We start from the raw sequence: 18299 nt of genomic DNA on the forward strand, positions 1-18299 counted from the left end.
AAAAAAGTTTGCCTTCTTCCATCATTGTTTAGATGGAAAGTGTTTTTCAAACATGCTCAGTCATTATTAAAAATAAAAAAGCTTGTCAGAGCCCAAATTTCAAACAATCCTTGCTGCCTTCTTATGTTGAAGTACTTCAAATGACCGCTGGGTGTCGCTCCAGAGCGTCTAATATCGCTCCTGTGCGCTTATTCCGACACTATCACCCCCCCTTCTAGTCTCTGCCTGCCTTGTACTGTGTGTGCGTGTGTGTGTTGTGTGTCGGATAGAAAGTCAGCCTGGTTTCCAGCTGAGTGCTTGCTCTCTCACAGTGTGTGTGTGTACGTGTGTGAGTGTGTGTGTTGTCATTATTATCCACTCTGCTCCCAGCTCAGAATGGCCAGATTCACTCAGACTGAAACAAGAAGGCAGCACCATCCACAGCAGCCCCAGCCCGCTCACTCCAGCCTGGTTTACACCGGACCGGGGGCGCCACCGACCCAACAACCACTACTACTTATCCCACATCAGCACCAGTACCCTCAGATCACATTTCCGAAACCCATGAACGGGTCAGAACCCATTTCAATTCATCCGGAGAGCGGCAACATGAAAGACCAAGATGCCATTAAGCTGTTTATCGGGCAGATACCGCGGAACTTGGAGGAAAAAGACCTGAAACCCCTGTTTGAACAGTTTGGGAAAATCCACGAACTGACAGTTCTCAAGGACCGATACACCGGCATGCACAAAGGTAACGTGTCGCTCCTCAAATGGCTGCGAGGCCCATATAAAGATGCACAATTGCTTATTATTTTCTATATTTTGAATTAATTCGCGTTGAAATAGTGACGGCGGAAAAAAAATACGCGTTTGTCACTTTTTTTTATTACGTTTTATTTTATTTTTGACATTTGATTAAGCGTAATCCCGATCTGATATCAGTCTGAAATTCACCATGTGCATCTTTGCTCACATATTTTCATCTAACGTTCATGATTTTGTCCCAGTTATGATTGCTTTGCTTGTAAAGTTCTTCTTATCTAATATATTTTTAGAGCATTTGTATTTTGTACATTTTTTTTCGGACAATCAAAATGAGGGCATTTTGTACATTTTGTTTTAATAAATATCAGTAGCGCTTGCAGTGTCACGAATGATGGGGTGATAAACTGTGTGTGTGTGTGTGTGTGTGTGTGTGTGTGTGTGTGTGTGTGTGTGTGTGTGTGTGTGTGTGTGTGTCATGTTCTGTATTGCTATTTTCTTAACACGCTCTTTAAGTGGGGCAGAGGCGCTTGGAAACGATGCATTTTTAAAGAGCCTTCCTTTGCCAGTCCCATCTTTTTGTGTGTGTGTGTGTGTGTGTGTGTGTGTATGGAGGGGCGGCATCATTTATTCATCCCATCGGCTTTCTTTAACGTCTCCCCCATGTGCGAACGCGGGGCTGCGTCGGGTGCAAACTCGACACACGGCCAAATCAGTTCAAGCGCCACCGTGCGTCTCTCCAAAAGGAGCGCGAGAGTTGACGCGAGATGACGGACGTCAGCGCGGGGGAGTTGGGGAGCGACGCTGAAACGGGAGGCGGAGGGTGTACACATCCAGCCAGCTCACTATACACGCACACACGCACACGTACACGCACACACAGTGGCAACTTCCACCTTCCATAATGAAGTTGGTTATCAAAGGTGGAGGCTAGATTGCTCCCTGGGTGCGGGAGGTTTCAACATACGTCACGCAGTCGATCCACGCAGTGTGGACGTCATCATCACCATCATCCTCATCATCATCCTCCTCCTCCTCCCCATCATCATGATCATCATCATCACCACTTTCAATCAACTTTGATTTTTTTTAATACATTAACAGACAGCCAGGTTGAACCATAAGCTCTTGAAAACTCTGGAGGCTGTCTGGTGGTTTTAAACCATCACAGTGACATTTACGCCTCCACTATAACGACAACTGGGACCACTGACACAAATACTGTTTTCATTGCCATCATAATTTGAACATTCAAATCATGGTTCAAAGAGAGAAGAACTATGAAAGACTGTCAAACATTGTCCATCTGCATGACATCTATGGTTTAAATGTGAGCTTTAACCAAAAAACACTCTTAAAAGAAAAAGTCTTTCCCAATTAAATCCCTCTCCATTGTATTCCCCATCTTGCACTCCTGCAGGGCAAGATGTTGATATGTGAGGGATGTTAGTAATGGAGATAAGCTTTTTTTATTGCAGTGACATTTGAAAAAAGACAAACGACAATCTGTGACACTAATGTAAATGCCATTTGCAAACAACGTCCTCTATGACATATGGAATCACCATCAAAAGATATTCAATTTGTTCCCATTTCAAGGATTTGTCCACAACTGTCACAAAGCCCTTCCACTGAGGCCCGATCAAAAGCCGGCTTGATTTTTTTTCTTCTTCTTTTTCTCTTCTGCTCTCCATACATTCATCAATATGAATGACATTCTGGGATTGACTTCAGAAGACACAGTATTGCAACACACACATAACTTGTATAATATGATTATGATGAGTGATGTCACAGTAACAGAAACCAAGGAAGTGGAGAAAAAAAAATCTAAATATACATATAGAGATTTGTATTGTTTGTGTGCATGTTTGAGCTGCAATTAGCAGCTGTGTGACAATATTTGGATCAAAACACGTTCAGGCATGTTCAGGTTCACACTAGATGTTCTGCGCCATTCGATTGTGCGATCATAGCTGCTGTTAGCCACATATCTCATGAGGCCACCTCTCTTGAGCTGATATTGTTAGTGTGGAGAAGGGAGGACATTGTTTCCAGTGCAGCACTCATTTGGCATTCCTCAGTGTGTGTGTTTGCGTGTGCATACATCCACTAAAATAACATTGCCCGGTGTTGCGTAATGATTGCAGCATTTAGCTCTTAAGTGATTGTCGCCTGATCGGGGTGGCGGGGAAAAGATAATTTAGCCTCTAAGACGCATTTATATTGACAGAAAATCTAGCTCTGATAGCTCTTTGTATAATCCAAGAGAAATATCTGGCATAATTACAGCTGTGGAATACATCCAGTAGTTTATTAGTAGTAGTAGTTTACCATTTTTATGGGGAAGGATTTGCTCATAGGTGTGTTTTTTTTTGCATCATAGTATCATAATAACTATCACAAATGATTATTATTATAAATCTGCATTGCATCATTCATGCTCTGGTGGTAAAGTGAAACAACTGAAAAAAAAGAAATGTTTGTTTTCAATGAAACAATCTCTTTCTCAGGTCCCTTGTTAGTATGAAATGCAAAACTAAAATGAAAAAAAGAGCTGTGGAACAAAACAAAATCCCCTTTTTATGAAAGTGTGAAAACAATCCTGTGAACTTTTATTCTACTGTATGTCAATCAGGACTTTTGTTATTGTCTATTCAGATAAATTAACTACTGAAAAATGTGTTTGCATGTAAAGGCAGATAGATTAGGTAATCTCTCTGATCTGAGTCCAAGTATTATTAAAAACCTAATCCTGAATGTTCTTCTCAAAGTGATTTTCTTTTTACCTTTATACATTAGCTTACAACAAATCCATTTAAAATAAGTGCTGTTCTATCAAATAGCTTAACATGTAATGACTCCAGGCCACACCATTAACAATAAGTAATCAAATCCTAATGTGTCAATGATCTCTGAAGTTATTTTATAGTGGATCATGTTAATAAGCGGAAAAGGATTATGGGTATGGATCCTGATGGAAAAACTGTAATGGCACCCTCAAACAGGCACATTCAGACTGACAAATACATTGATGGACAGAGGGATAAACACACACACACACACACACACACACACACACACACACACACACACACACACACACACACACACGGACACTTTCATCATTCTAAGGGTTGTGCATTTGTGGGCTCTGCACTTATTCCGTCATTTTGATTTCCATGTCATCCACATTGCGCTTTGTGTGTTTATTATTTCCTCTTTTCTTATGCAACTATTTTCCCCCCTTGGTAATCCATGAGGGAAAACATGGAATTAGTTTGTAAAGCGTGATAATAATGCATGGCCATAATAACTTGACTCAAGAGGATTAGCAAATGTGCATTGTCTGAAGCAGCAGTCTCTCGGGTGATCAGCTGGTTGCCTCCCTAAACAGTGGCTGCCTCTGCCAATTAAAAATTCAGTCTAGTCTGCCTCTTCAAATGATTAATTCTGCCCACGCTGTCGATGGCCTGCCAATTATTGTCGCCCAATTGGTATTAATAGGTGGAGGATTTCCTGATGTTGAATTTATCACAGAGTGTGAAAACTTCTCCCTTTGACTCTAATTGGCTTCCACTTATAGCACATGCAGAAGACGTGTTTATGCACGTGCATATGAGCCAGGGCTTTAATCTGTGGTCTTAGCTTATTCATGTGTTCAGTTTGCTGTTTCTTGTCCATCTTTGTGTTCAAATTGACAGTCCCGCTTTGCATAAGTGGACGTATACATGCCGAATCTGTTCCAGTGTGGATTTCTGTTGAATTTCTCCATTTGTCTGGACAGATTTTATCCGATGAGTTTGTTTGACTAATCTTCCCTCGCGCGGTTAAGTAACGTGAGCTCAAACGAGAGAGAAAGAGAAGCGAGAAAATATATTTTTTCTTCCTGCAGGTGTGTTTCAGCACAGCAGACAGACAGACAAAACAACCCCTACGCCGCTTCAATCTCAGCCGGGGTATCAATATCAAGCTAGTCTCGGGTGTCATTGTGTTAATGCATTTATAAATGGACAGAAGATATTGCCGTGGACCCCAGCCAAGCAGAAGCACATTAAATCACAGAATAATCTAATGAAATATTTATTCAAGTTTGTATTTTATTTATTTTTCTGCCTCTGAGCTAGACTGATGGATAGCGTCCCTTTTGTGGGCTGCCCTCCCAATAAAAAAAAAAACATAAAATGAAGAAAACAGGAATAGTCGGAATATAGCATATGCATCAAACCAAAATGATATGCCGTTGCTGTAATATGAGACTGCAGTTTTTCATTTATGAAATGATACCTGAAAGGCAGCAGCATTGATTAAACTAAGCTCTGGTCTGTTGAAGCCTCTCTCTCTCTCCGCTTTGACATGATGGAAGTGAGAGTGCATCCACACGTCTCCATATTGTGTGTGCCTTATGGAAAGTGTCAAAGATCACGGCACTGCTGTAGGACAGCATCCCCCCTGGGGAAACAGATGGGATAGATTCACTTACAGACTATAAACAGAGCTGTAGAAGTGACATGGACGGTACGTACACGACACTCTGTGATGATATTACCGATTTAACAGACATCAGCGGAGCATGCAGGCTTTTTTTTTTTGCCAGTGTGACCGGTGCATCGTTGCTTATGACATTAAACAGCTTCATAAAGGTTTTAAGAAGGATTTTGTTCCATTTGCGAACAGGAAAAACAAGTCTCGCTCTCCTTGCTGTTATGCGCAGTGATTCGATTTAACAAATCTGGAATAAAATCTTCTGCCAGGGCGAGTGAGCGCGGGCCACCGAGCCCAGCTAATGCAGTAACAACGCTTGCTTTGCAATCTTTAAACGTCTGTAAATATTGTAATAAGCAACAGGGATTTCCTCATAAAAGATGCAGCAGCTCAACGGGTACTGACAGGCGCTTATGGGCCTTGACTTCAGGATGAGGAGCGCTGCCTCCCTCTCTCTGTCTCTCTGCTCCACTTTTCTGTTGGTTTTCCAAGGAGATTGCCAATCTCAGATGCCGACAAGGCCGCGCTCCGCTGGAGGTTAGTGTCCACACGACTCACCTGGTTTTTATTCTGTCTCCGCTCCTTTCCCCTTAATCCCTGCCCGAGAGAGCCTTTCAGATGGATTGATTTCCTGCACCGATGCAACATTCATTATGGCTCGCAGTACATTACGCTTTCAGTATGTTGGAAGTGCCGTCATTCCGTGACCTTTCTGGAATATGTTTGCTCTTAATAGGTGCCTGGAGCAGGGATAGATATGAGCAGATGTACTGTGAGGTCTCAGGGAAAACATGGAGCGATTTCATCACTAAGACACTCGTTTATGAAACTATACGCTCCCTCTGTATTTCATGAAATGCAGCTCTATGGCGGTTTGTTTTAGATTGTGGACAGTGTCATGTTTGGAGGTGGCATTATAATGGCACTGGTGTTAAGGTTAAAGGTTAGAGACACTTTGAAAGGTGTGTAAATGTGCTTCTTAGAGTTTGTTGATTAAAAACTCTGATGATATGATTGTTTTTGCGATATAATAATATTGTAAATGTGTATTTAAAAAAAGGACCAATGATGTTTTAAAATTAATTTATTTCTATTTAACATTTAGTTGAGACATATTATTAATACATGCAATTCAGCAAGAAAGGCACATTTTCATTTATAAAAAATGTCGGGGAACTTTATTCAGCCTTTTGTGGCAGCGCCAACGGTCGTTTCAAATTTTAAAGTGAGGATTTGGGGTTGAATTATTTTTTGGTCACATTTCTCTTCTCAAGGGAGAGTCGGTAAAGGAGTAGCGCCTTCTTGTGCATGCACAAAGGTCACAGCTATGTCCTTAGTCTAAATAGAGGGATGGAAGCCTATCTATTTTGTATGGGTAGCTTAGCAGAGAGTGCCATTGCCTACAGAGCAGAGTGTACTCTTATGAAGGGGGTTATAAATGCACAGAGGGGGAAAAAGCGGAGGGGGTTGGCAGTTTCTGTTAGAATAGCATGAGCTCTTTAATGTTGTGTTTGAGCTTGGCTGGGCACAGATTCATTTTAGATGGAAAATGAAATAACAAGGGAGAGGGGAGAGAGGAGATTTTAATGCAATGTTTTGTGATAATCCCTCTCCATTTTGGAATGGTTCAGGAGAACTCATGCGATAAAGCCTTGTACAAGCCTGGAAAATAATAAGTTATTTGTCTTGCCTTAGTACTGTGCCCTTGGAGGGCTCGCTAACCCCCATGTTTTGGCCAAAAAAACAATCACAGATTAGTCAAGCTGTCACATCTCTCCGATTGCCAAATGGTTGAGCCCTTGATGCTGGTGTGAATATACAATGCATAAATGTCGTACACGCATCGGCCTGGGAGTGCGCGCGAAGCTGTGCGGGTGTGACTTAGCGCCGTCACTCGACCGAATTGGACAGGGAAGGACGGCGCATGTCTGCGGACGGGGGCCCACAAGGCAAATGACAGACAGACACATGGGCGCAGAACAATGGATGAATGGACAGATGGATAAGTAGAGGGGGGGAGGTTAGATGAAGTGTTTGTCAGAGATGCAGAAACAAATAGCTGCTTTTATCCCAAGGCTGTGGGAGAGTAGAGTGATGGCTCGGCTCGGGACGTGGAGGATCCCTCTGTCAGGTTGAGAGACCCGCTTGGACACCGCAGGGTGGGATGGATGGAGGCGGAGCAGAAGCCAAGTGTGGCAGATGTCTAAAAGTAATACTTATTCCGATGTAAGTGCAAAAGCTACGACTTCTACCGCGTTTTATAGGCTATTCACTATTTAATGGCGCTTACTCTTCCTACATTACCAATGTAAGTAACGATAACAATGCTCATATTCACTGTAACGACAGACGTTACAGTGCTAAAGTTGACATCATGGAAAATACCTCCCTAACTGGTAATTATCAGCATGATCAGCATCAAGAGATTTTTCCTGCAGATATTAAGCAATCCCCAATTTGCGATGAAGACACATTTTAGATTGCAAAGTGTCGATGAATGCTCAGGTCCGTGAGGGATGTGTGAAGATACATGCTGCTCAGCACAGTTATAAATAGAAATTCTGTGGTATTTCCGAAAATAGGTTAAGCTGCCATCACTGCACTGCTGGCATGACATCACTGATTGCCTGCCAGCCTCCCCCCAAAAGACCGCTCTCCCACACTGTGCTCAAAAGGAGGGAGAGAATGAGGGAGAGACATAGGGAGCATCTGTGGGCGACTGCATGTCCCCATCATTTCCAGCATCCCCCCTCCCCTTCTTTCTTTCCTCACGCCCCCGTCCCTTCCATCACGCAGCCATCGCTCCCCTCACTCCTTCCATCTATCTTTCCCCGCTGAAGCAGCCACGCTGTAGCTAACGGTCTCTGTGCTTTATCGCCAGAGACACACACTGGTCAGGGGCTTTGTACTGGAGATGTATCGCATTCACTTGTCTTTTCTTTTTTCTTATTGTTTTTTCTTTTCCTTTTGTGATACATGCAACTTGTGAGCCAAACGGTGCAGAAGACACAGATGAAAGGTGGAATTTGTGTTTCTTTTTTGATGATCAAATGTTACAATTTGGTTGAATAAGCAGTGGGTGCGGACTTTATACGAGTTCCAACATGGCACCTGTTCTGTGGTTCCCCATTCAACGGTAGATCTGGCTTAATTAAAAAAGACTACTCAAATTAATTAATGGCTGATGGGCTCTCATATCTGTTTCATCTGCTCTTTTGGGCTCCCTTCAGAGCTCTTTCTTTGCCATTCTTCTGAGCTATAGATAGATGGATGGATGAATGGATGAATGGATAGAACATAGATTTCTGGAATCCTTTGGGCTGAATTTGGTTCCTAGGAAATATACGTCAATGCAATTAACACCCTGGTGCCTGCTTATTATTCAGACCATTAGTGTCAATTAGAATCTTGAGACAAAGAAAGAATCAAAGAAAGACAGAAAGCATGCTGAGACAAATAGACAAAGACTTCTTTTCCTGCTGTGCTCCATTCTTTACATTCATTGAATAAAAAGAACAGCCATATGAAGCGGGGTACTCATATTGACGTGTGCAAGTCATGTTTAATTTCAAGGTGGCCTGTGTTTAGCAGCAACAAAGAATAATGTGTGTGTGTGTGTGTGTGTGTGTGTGTGTGTGTGTGTGTGTGTGTGTGTGTGTGTGTGTGTTATAGCCGGGTAGTGTGTTTTCTCCTCCTCACGTCTTTCTTACTCATTCCTTCTTCAATCACTCCATCCGAGCCACCTCTGGGCCTTTGAAGCGCTGTCTTTAAAGGTATCTTTCAATTTGTAAAATCAAAGAGACTGCAAACCTGATCCGTCTCTTACTCCGCAGTCAGTTTACAGCTGCCAGTCATCAGTGATTGTGGCTTCGCTATGATCAATTGGTCCGTCTAAAAGGTTTAAATGCCTTTCACCTTTCAAAAGAGGACAAGCATCGTTAGGAACAGAGAGTGCTGCAGGGATGACGTATTTTTGTAGGCCAACCCTCGGAAGTTAGCGAAGTACTGGCTCCCTCCACAAAAAGCCAATGGGATTTTTCCATCGGATGTTTGGATTATCACAGAAAATAATCTCCAAAAGTTTATGATACTTTTATGTTTTACTCAGCGCAATCATCTTCACAAATGAACACCAGCTTCCTGACGTTTGACGCGTGAATGCAATCGGCAGAAGTAAACATAGCATAGCTTTTATACTGTAGAACAAAATGTTAAAATCTCTTCAGCTTCAGACCTTATTTTAGGCATCCAGCTGAAAACTCTGAAGTGCACAAATGTAAACTCATTCCTGCAGCACGCTATTGCATCAAATACGCCAATCGGGTACATTAAATGAAGCGTAGTGTACTTTATAGAGCGGCAGGCTATGGGCGTGAGCCAAGTGAAAGTGATTTTATTATTTCCTTTTGCCTGGTCTTGTTTGTTTCTCCAAGAGGTTGTTATCGTACATGAAAAAGAGGAAATGCAGTTTTCTTTCTTTGACTGGTGGGGGTGGAGCGGGTGTGTGGGACGGGGGGTGGAACTTATATTGATTTCTGTATAAATCCCCTGGCTGGAGCAGACTTGGCTGGGGGAGGGAGGCAGGGACGCCGGGCTGCCGAGACGGGGCTTGGCAGGTAAACTCTTGTTGCCCTCCCAGAAGTAACACGGCAGGAGGCAGTAAGTGTGAACCTACACATTATTTACAGCTCTGTGAAACTCCATCCATTAACGGTGTCAATTAGCTTGCTCATCAGGGATGCAGGCCACTAGATGTATTTATAGATCGGGCCCTGGCTTTAATAGCAGAAGAGGGATGAAGTGCACAGACAGTACATACAAGCCAAGGCTAACTTTAAGGACTACAGTACGGTGGAGGATGCCAAACGCTGTATCCTTACTGTTACACAGCACCACATATTGAAAGAGTTCTGGCCAACCTGGGAATGGGCGGCCAGTTGCAATCTATCATGTCGCCTCTGGAAACTGCACCCACCACCAAAAGGCATGATGATCTGGAGTTAGTTGGAACTGTATTACTGTTTTCAGCCTTCTTAATGCAGCGACGCCCACGCCCCTCGTCAGCTTGTGAGAAAAATCCTCTACATTTGGATTATATATGAGGAACCACTTGAGCCCTGAGAGAACTATTTAACCTCAGAGAGCCACACAATAGACTGTGAGTGCAAAAGGTATCAAAGTGTATCTCTCTGTATTGTTACGATAGCTTCTTTGCCCCCAGTAATGATCCTGAAACGTATACACAGGGCCTCTCAGGAAGAATTTGTTGCAGAGTTTGTTGTCACACTCATTAGGCAATGCACGGTGCACCGCATCGCGCACGCGTATGTGTTCTGTAAATGCACACTTTCATACCAGCACACAGGCAGTCCTTTGGGAAGTGCTGCCTATGGATCCGTTTGACTGCTGCTCGGAGGCTATAGTGTAGTCTATGTGAGCGAGTAGCAACAAATCAATGGCTGAGGTCTCCTACTCAGGGGTCAAAGAGGATACGAGGGAGGGTCCGGGGGACTATTTCTTGCTCCTCATGATGGACATCGATGGTCCTCGAGCGGCCTGCGACGTTCATCCTCCTCCAAACTATGCTCAAGGTGAGGGGATGACAGGAGGGGTAGTGAAAGGAGAAGTGGAGGAGGATTTGGAGCTGGATGTAGCAGAGATGAAGGGATGGAGTGATTGATGGAGGAGTGATGGAGGAGTGTAGTCAGCTTCAGGATCATGAGATGGTGACTGAGCACAGGCACTGGTTCCCTTTAAGGTGTCTGTCTGACTTAATTAAGGTTTACAGGTTACGCTAGGCTACTGCTTATATTACAGTGCTCATTACAAGCCCATTAAGCCTGGGCAGAGAAAATATTGTTGTCAGAACAATGAGTGAGAGCATTTTGGAAAGTCCGTGCCAACTCCATGCTCCAGCACTTCTTTATCATATACCTCTCAATCTGCCCTCCTTCAATCTGTCCTCCTTCTCCCTGAACATTGCCATGACTGTTTGGGATCTTTTTTTCTTCCAAAGGTGAGGGAGTGATTATATGAGTTTAAAGCTTCTCCGAGACCGGACTGATTACCCCCCTCACGGTCAATCTGCGCCACCGAGCCTCCTGCCTCCCTGGCTGGCAATGATTCAGGTCATAATCACATTATATCAGTGCTGAGGATGTGTGTTTCAGCTTCTGACCCCTCCAAAAGGATATCAGCCCCCCCAGAGCCCAACATGGTAATAAATGAAGTAAGCAAGTAATCTAGCCACAGTGATGGCATTTTCCAAAGAGTGCAAATGATGTGTGAGGGAGCAGGCGAGACTGGCGCCAAGACTGGCTTGTTTTCTGCTACCTTCACACTTTCCGGCCAAGGAAATGCCACATTGAGAGCGAGTTCACACTTCTTTTATAACACTGGGGCAGTTTGGCTCCTCTGGGGCAAGGAGATGGAGAAAAGGGAGCAAAGAGGCGGAGGGAAAAGAGAGACGTTGTGGTTTAAACTAACCACGTCTCCTTGGAATTGCATTCATGTTTGACGGCTCTGCAGTACACGATTTATGCCAATGTAGAAGTGGGATTTTCATATTGAGCTCCTGCAGTTGACGTCACAGCCTGTAGCTGTCAGTCGCTATAGTGGCAGGCACAAATTAATCTCTCCATGGTCCTACTTAGTATATATAAATATAATTAACTGATGAGTTAGTTTTTTTTTTGTGAAATGTCATCAAAGAAAATTCCAAGACCCAGAAGAAAATGCTACTGTTAAAGTTACAACCACTCCCAGAGTAAAATGACGGATGGATGGATATGGATAAAGAACGAAAAGGGCTTTTCCGTGATTAATAAATAAATGGCTTTCAGATTTATCCTCTCTGAGAGAGCACTTGGATTTGCTAAAGGAGTAGGCAATTGAGCTAGGAAACGGAGGCAATGTGGGAAACGGTTACTAATGGAACAAATGGGATTTCCATTTATTTTTTACAAGATGGTCCATTATCATTAATTATTCTTGATAATTTTTATGTTTTATTAATGAATTATTTACATACATTACATACGTACATTTTAAAACCATTACACTAGTCAAAAACAGCTTTGCCCTTTTTGACATTCTTAATGGAAGCAATTGCATTAATTATGATTTTGAATAATCTGTTGAATTGTATTAACTTGTACCTATATAGTTTGTTTTCATCGGTAAAACGTAACTTCAACAATATGTAACTTAGCTTTGGCAATAAGGAAGCCTACATTGTAACGCAACATTATTGCCAATAAAACTCATTCGAATTTGAAGAATTAGCCAATCACGTGACACCTGTGTGCGAGGCTCGCGAGCTCATGGTGGTGGAGAGACAACTTGTCGCCGAGAGGTACGAAAACTAACATAAATGTTGCTAAAGTATCCGTTGCAGAAATGTAAAGTAAGATTCTCCGGTGTAGCGCGTTCATAGTTGTGTGCGCAGCAACAAAATACGTCGCGTGAAAGCTCGCCGAAGTGGGTGAGTCATAACAAGACATTAATAACTTACATGTATTGTAGCCACTAGTAGGGAATGCTGAACGTGACTTGTAGCTAATAGAGCAGTGCAGTTAGCGTTAGCTTACTATTTATCAATGCACTATTTATTAAAAAGCTGCGTGTGCATTTGCTCTGGGGATTAACGGTAGCTGGTAAACATGTCACGTCTTGTCAGGCATGTCTTTGCACTAGTTTTAATTATTATTTACAACGAGAAGGATATGAGTTGAACTTTGTTTTATTTATTTTTCGTTCTTTAGTATAAATTGGGCACCGATTATGTGTATGTGTAGTAGAGTGCAGTGTTTATTGCGAAGGTTAATCATATTAAAAGTTTTTGTATTGATTGATGTATTTTTTTTTTCTCCAGGAGAATTGATTTTATGCTTGTATCTGTAAGGCAATTTATGAATGATAGTAAATTGTGGCTTTGCTTCATGCAAGACAGGTTTGTTAGTTTGATTGGTAGCGGCTGCTAGTGAAGGGGCTTTTCTTACCTCAGTGACAGGACAGTGCACCCCAACAGTTATACACTGCATTATAGTTGGATTTAACGAGGAACTGGAACGTGTTTACAATCAGGGAGTGAATATCAGTATACAACTGGTTTTCATAGGGAACATTGCTTATGTGCCTGATATGGAATTGTGTACATGACAACTGAGTGTGTGTTCATAAAACGTCCTGTGCCCCTTCCTCATTACCAGTTTGAAAATAAGTCTATTGCTTCTCAGGGAAAAGCAGAGTGTTGATGTGAATGTTGGCGATATTGTACTGTAACTGTGATAATGATTTTTTCTCTAAGAGCTGAGTTTCATTTTCATTGTCGTGACCATGTTTTAACAATATTGGTCGCTCATAGATTTTGTAACAGAGGGGATTGAGGAATGTGTTTCATCAGCTTTTTGGTCTTTTAATGTGTGTGATGAAGAGGGTGAGCACAGTGAAACTGAGTGGGTGCAGTGTGTTCATATTTATTGCTGTTTTTTGCATGCACATTTGTGTGTGTGTGAAAGTCCAGTATTTATATGTATCTGGTCATGTAACAGCCGGGTAGAGAGCTGAATATACGGTGCTATTAAGCAGGATTGTAATTAAAATCTAACAAAGGAACTTGAGGAGCTGCTCACAGCTGCTGAAAAACAAACTGTGGATAGTGGGGACTATCACTATAGAAACAAAAAAATAAAGAATTTAACCGTTGGACAATGTGTACCTTTCCTATATGAAATACAAATGGGCAGTGTTGAGGTCTTATCATTTCCTGTTAGTTTGGGGTGCACAATACTTTTGAATCATATCAGCCTTTTGAGTCACGGATTGGATCAGCACAAAATAAAGTAGGAAAGCAAATATAACTTTTAGAGATGCCCCCATCTTTTTGCTGCCGATACCAGCTGATGATCCATTCGTTTGAACTAAGTACAATAGAATATATACTGTAATACAGAATTGGGACACAATCGGTTTGTTAATTGAATAAGTGTGTGCCTGAAACAAGTGCTTACACACGATAAGAGGATCAGATGTGCGTGTCTGTGTGTGAGTATCCATGGACTTTATCAATAGGGCCGCCAAACGTGACAAAACAATTAGTAGAATACAGCATCCTACTGAGCAGCACACACACACACACACACACACACACACACACACACACACACACACACACACACACACACACACACACACACACACACAGGGTTTTGGTAATGGGGAGCCTGAGCCACGGTGAATGTAAATGGCTGCTGTCACCAAAGCTATACCGTATCCTCCACTACTCACTCTCTCTAATGTTCTCTCCCTATCTTGCCCACTCACTCCCTCTCTCTCTCTTTCTCTCTCTCTCCCCCATGTAAGGCTCGTTAATTACATGCCAATTCAACACAGTGGAGATGGAGAGACTCTGCCCTATTTCCCAGTACACACACCGCACACACTTTAAAAATATATTATTAAGAAATAGGAGACGAGGGGAGAAGTGTCGGCATTGACGAAGAGGAAGAAGTCGGGGAACGGAGGAGAGAGAGAGAGAGAGAGGAGGGAAAGACAGCAAAGAGGAGGGAAGGAATCTCTTCTCTTTGGAGCTGAAATCAATGTGTGAGATAAGGCTGTTTTAGGTTTCTATCAGATGATGCAGAGGATCATCGCCTCACAATGTGAAGGCTTACCCCATTGCTGTGTCAGCAGGCTCCGATTACACTGGCTTTTTGTTGTGTTTCAAACAATTTCATCATGCTCCCCCCTCCCACTTTTGCACTTGGTATGCAATGCAGCACTGGCAATTTGTACGTGTTTGGATTCCAATTATGGAGTTGTTAAAGCTTTTTCCGCCTGTGGCCTGCAAATTCTTATTAAGCCATACATTAAAGAGCACAGAATCACATTTAAATGGAGTTCATGTTTCCCTTTTGTTTGCCAGTGTTGTGGTTGTTGTTAATTTATTCTCAATGCCCTATGCATTACACATTAACAAATGAATTGTGTTTGCGATTGTAATGCAAAATACTTGTTGCTTATTCAGAGATAGGGCCAGCATTTGTCAAGTAAACAAACAACAACAAGCCCAGAGAGAGATAAAACAACCCCCAAAATGGAGCCATTCCCTCCTATTACCCTCAACCATTTGAGAAACAAACAAACCCAAAACTACAATGACATTTCTGCATTCTTGGTTTTCTTTTTTTTGTTTTTACAAGCTGACGCAGAAGAGAGAGAGAGGGGGGGAATGAGACAGCAGTGTGTGAGTGATTGAATGATTTGCGTGGTGGCCATCGGAAATCATTAGGTTAGGGTTGCTGGTACAAGGGAGGCTATGAGGAGGGCTGCTCCGTGACACCAGTGCTACAGTCAGCCACCTCAAAGGTCATGACCCTGGACAGACTCCATCACTATCTGTCTTTCTCTTACTGAAAGGCTTGGCAGGGTACAGACTGACTGTCCCAAACAAAAGGCTTACATGAGAATGGTTTCATGCTTCCCGTATACAAGGGAGGGTTTGCAGCCACATAAACACATTTGGTGACACCGTGGGCTTAAAGCATCAATGCAAAACAGGTTACAGGTCAACCAATGGATCAATGACTGACATGGCATTTTAGCCCTCCCTTTTGATGCAGTCCTGAGGAGGTTACAGTGGAGACATAGACAAAGTGCAAGGGTCCCTGAAATGGCATTAAAAGACACACATGAACGAGCACACGACAAAAAATGGATGGTGAATGTTTAGAGTGGGTAAAGTGATCTCATGTGCAACAAGGAAAACGAATTGGAATATTGTCCGTGTAAAGACTCTTAATACATCACCACCCACTGAATACATTTGGCTGTTGAAATGAGATCCAAAATGCAGTGGCTGCTAATAAAGCATCTTCAGAGTGGCAGAAATATGATGCATGGTAACCCATATGAACCTCATTAATAGAACACAAGCAAATCTATTTATTCAGAGAGTCAGGGGGAAAATGATTGCCTCAATACTCCATCTGGTTTCTCTCCACCTCCCGTCCTCCCTGCCTCTTCTCTCCTCTCCTCCTTTTCTTTTCTGCTCTTTTCTTCTCTTCTTTATGTATTCAGTGATTTTGACAGATGTTGTGTGTGTGTGTGTGTGTGTGTGTGTGTGTGCACGCATGGCAGCACTCACCCTGGAGAGTTTTTTAACACCCCCTCCCGTCTTCCCTTCTTCTCTGTCAGTATCTCCCTCCTCCCTCCATCCCTACGCTGATCTCATCCCTTCTTCTCGGCTTTTTTACCCCCCCAAATACTCTCCTGCAGTTTCTTTTGTCTCCGCTGCTGTCACAACTGTTCAGGGTGGGGACGCTGGCCAGGCTACTAGGAGCTTTTGACAGGACATGGCACTAGGGATGGGGAGGCTGGACAGGCCTGGCAATTCATCCAAAGAATTCTCAGCTCATTTCCTACCTTTTTATTGTGTTTTTTTTCTCTCCTCTCCCCTTGCCATATGTAGCCTGATCTATTGCCCTGTTTTCATTAACTTGCTCTGTTTATTCCAAGAAATGTTTACAGTTTTTTTGTTGTTCTTTTTCACTAACTTACAATATCCTGCGTTCAGTTTCTGAACATAAGAAATACTTATATTTAGAGATGCACATATCGATCGTCAGCCGAAACCAGACAGTTTTCGTATATATTTTTCCCGTCGAATTTAAAATATGTGGTGCCGCCACATGACCATTTTAAAGCGGCACAGACAGTAACGTCACAGCCACACACACAACATGTCTCGGTGTGGAAGTTATTCAGCGCGAGGGAAGACATAAAGCTTGCAATTTGTTACACAACTGTGAAAACATTTTGTAACAAATAACTATATCCCTTATCGCCTATAAATCACATATTATATTGAAATCATTTACATAAACGCTGCAAAGAACATATGCATGACCAGCTCGTCTACCGGCAGCACAGTGCTTAACAGCTAACATTAGCTAGGTAGCTTTAACATATTTAAATAAAACTCTTGAAGCCAAGAACTAGGCTAGTAAAATTTAAACAATCAGATTTCTTTTTTAATTGGTTGGAAATCCAGAAAATTGCAATTGGTGCATCTTTAATATTGAAATAGCTCAAACATTCCATTTCAAATGCTTTGTAATTATATTCTTAGTTGATATTTATTTTAAACTGCTGTGTTGTGTAATGTTTAAAAAATATTTTCGACAATGTTTTTGTTTGTTGTGTAATTCTAATGTGTATATGTGGTGTGGCTCTGTTGCAGGTTGCGCATTCCTCACCTACTGCGCCCGAGAGTCGGCCATCAAAGCCCAGAACGCCCTCCATGAACAGAAAACACTGCCAGGGGTAAGTGTCTGTCTCTCTATCGGTCTCTCTCTCCTCCTCTTCTCTCACTCTCCCATCTCTCTCTATGGTGGTCAGCCATGCCATCTGCACCCGGCTGCACACCAGCCGGCATGCTCCTTGTACAGTCCCAGAGATGAAACACATTTTGGAAAGCATTCAATCAATAGCTCAGCCTTTTGAAGGCCCGGTTTCAACTTCTCCATGTGTCCGTTCTCCTGGCGGTATTGCCAGCATTGATCAGACCCACTCAGACTCACACTTTTAAAGCAACAGCACAGAATGGCATCGAACTTTTGCATTTCTGGAATAGTGCTATCAACAGAAAACAGTCAGAGCTTAGATTAATGGTATAGGAATAATTCATTTGATAAATAGAAAACCACTCTTGTTAATTTGTGCTGAACGTATCGGCATCTGCATTAAATTAGATCCACCCCACAGCACTTGTTACACGCGTTATTTCCTTCTTCCAAAACCGTGGTGAAGAACACCAGGAGCAAATGTTGGGTTTTCAAAACAACAAAATGATGACTGGTGTTTTTACTGAATGCCATGAGCGGTTGCTGACAAGCGATGGAACATTTTAGAGCGTACTTTTTTAAACGAAGTCCGGCGCAGTGCTCACTCCACATAAAAATGCAAGAGGGCTATCTTACATCACTTTCAGTAAACTTCATGGGAAAAACAATGCGGGCAAAACAGCATCACGAACATGTTTGACTGAATATTCTCTGGTCTGCCTCAAA

The 18299-nt window shown here is 42.5% G+C and overlaps 1 protein-coding gene across 1 annotated transcript in view; it reads left to right on the forward strand.

Annotated features, from left to right (window-relative positions):
- Positions 1-375: 375 nt before the first annotated feature.
- celf5a (cugbp, Elav-like family member 5a) overlaps positions 376-18299 on the forward strand; it is a gene marked incomplete at both ends in the record, with an annotated part of 180002 nt that continues 162078 nt past the window's right edge. Inside the window, 2 exons of the mRNA XM_079220516.1 lie at positions 376-733; positions 17471-17553. Coding sequence (XP_079076642.1) covers positions 376-733; positions 17471-17553 — 441 coding nt within the window. The remainder of the gene's footprint in view (positions 734-17470; positions 17554-18299) is intronic.

Source organism: Taurulus bubalis (genome assembly GCF_910589615.1).
Source record: "Taurulus bubalis genome assembly, chromosome: 7".
NCBI lineage: Eukaryota > Metazoa > Chordata > Actinopteri > Perciformes > Cottidae > Taurulus > Taurulus bubalis.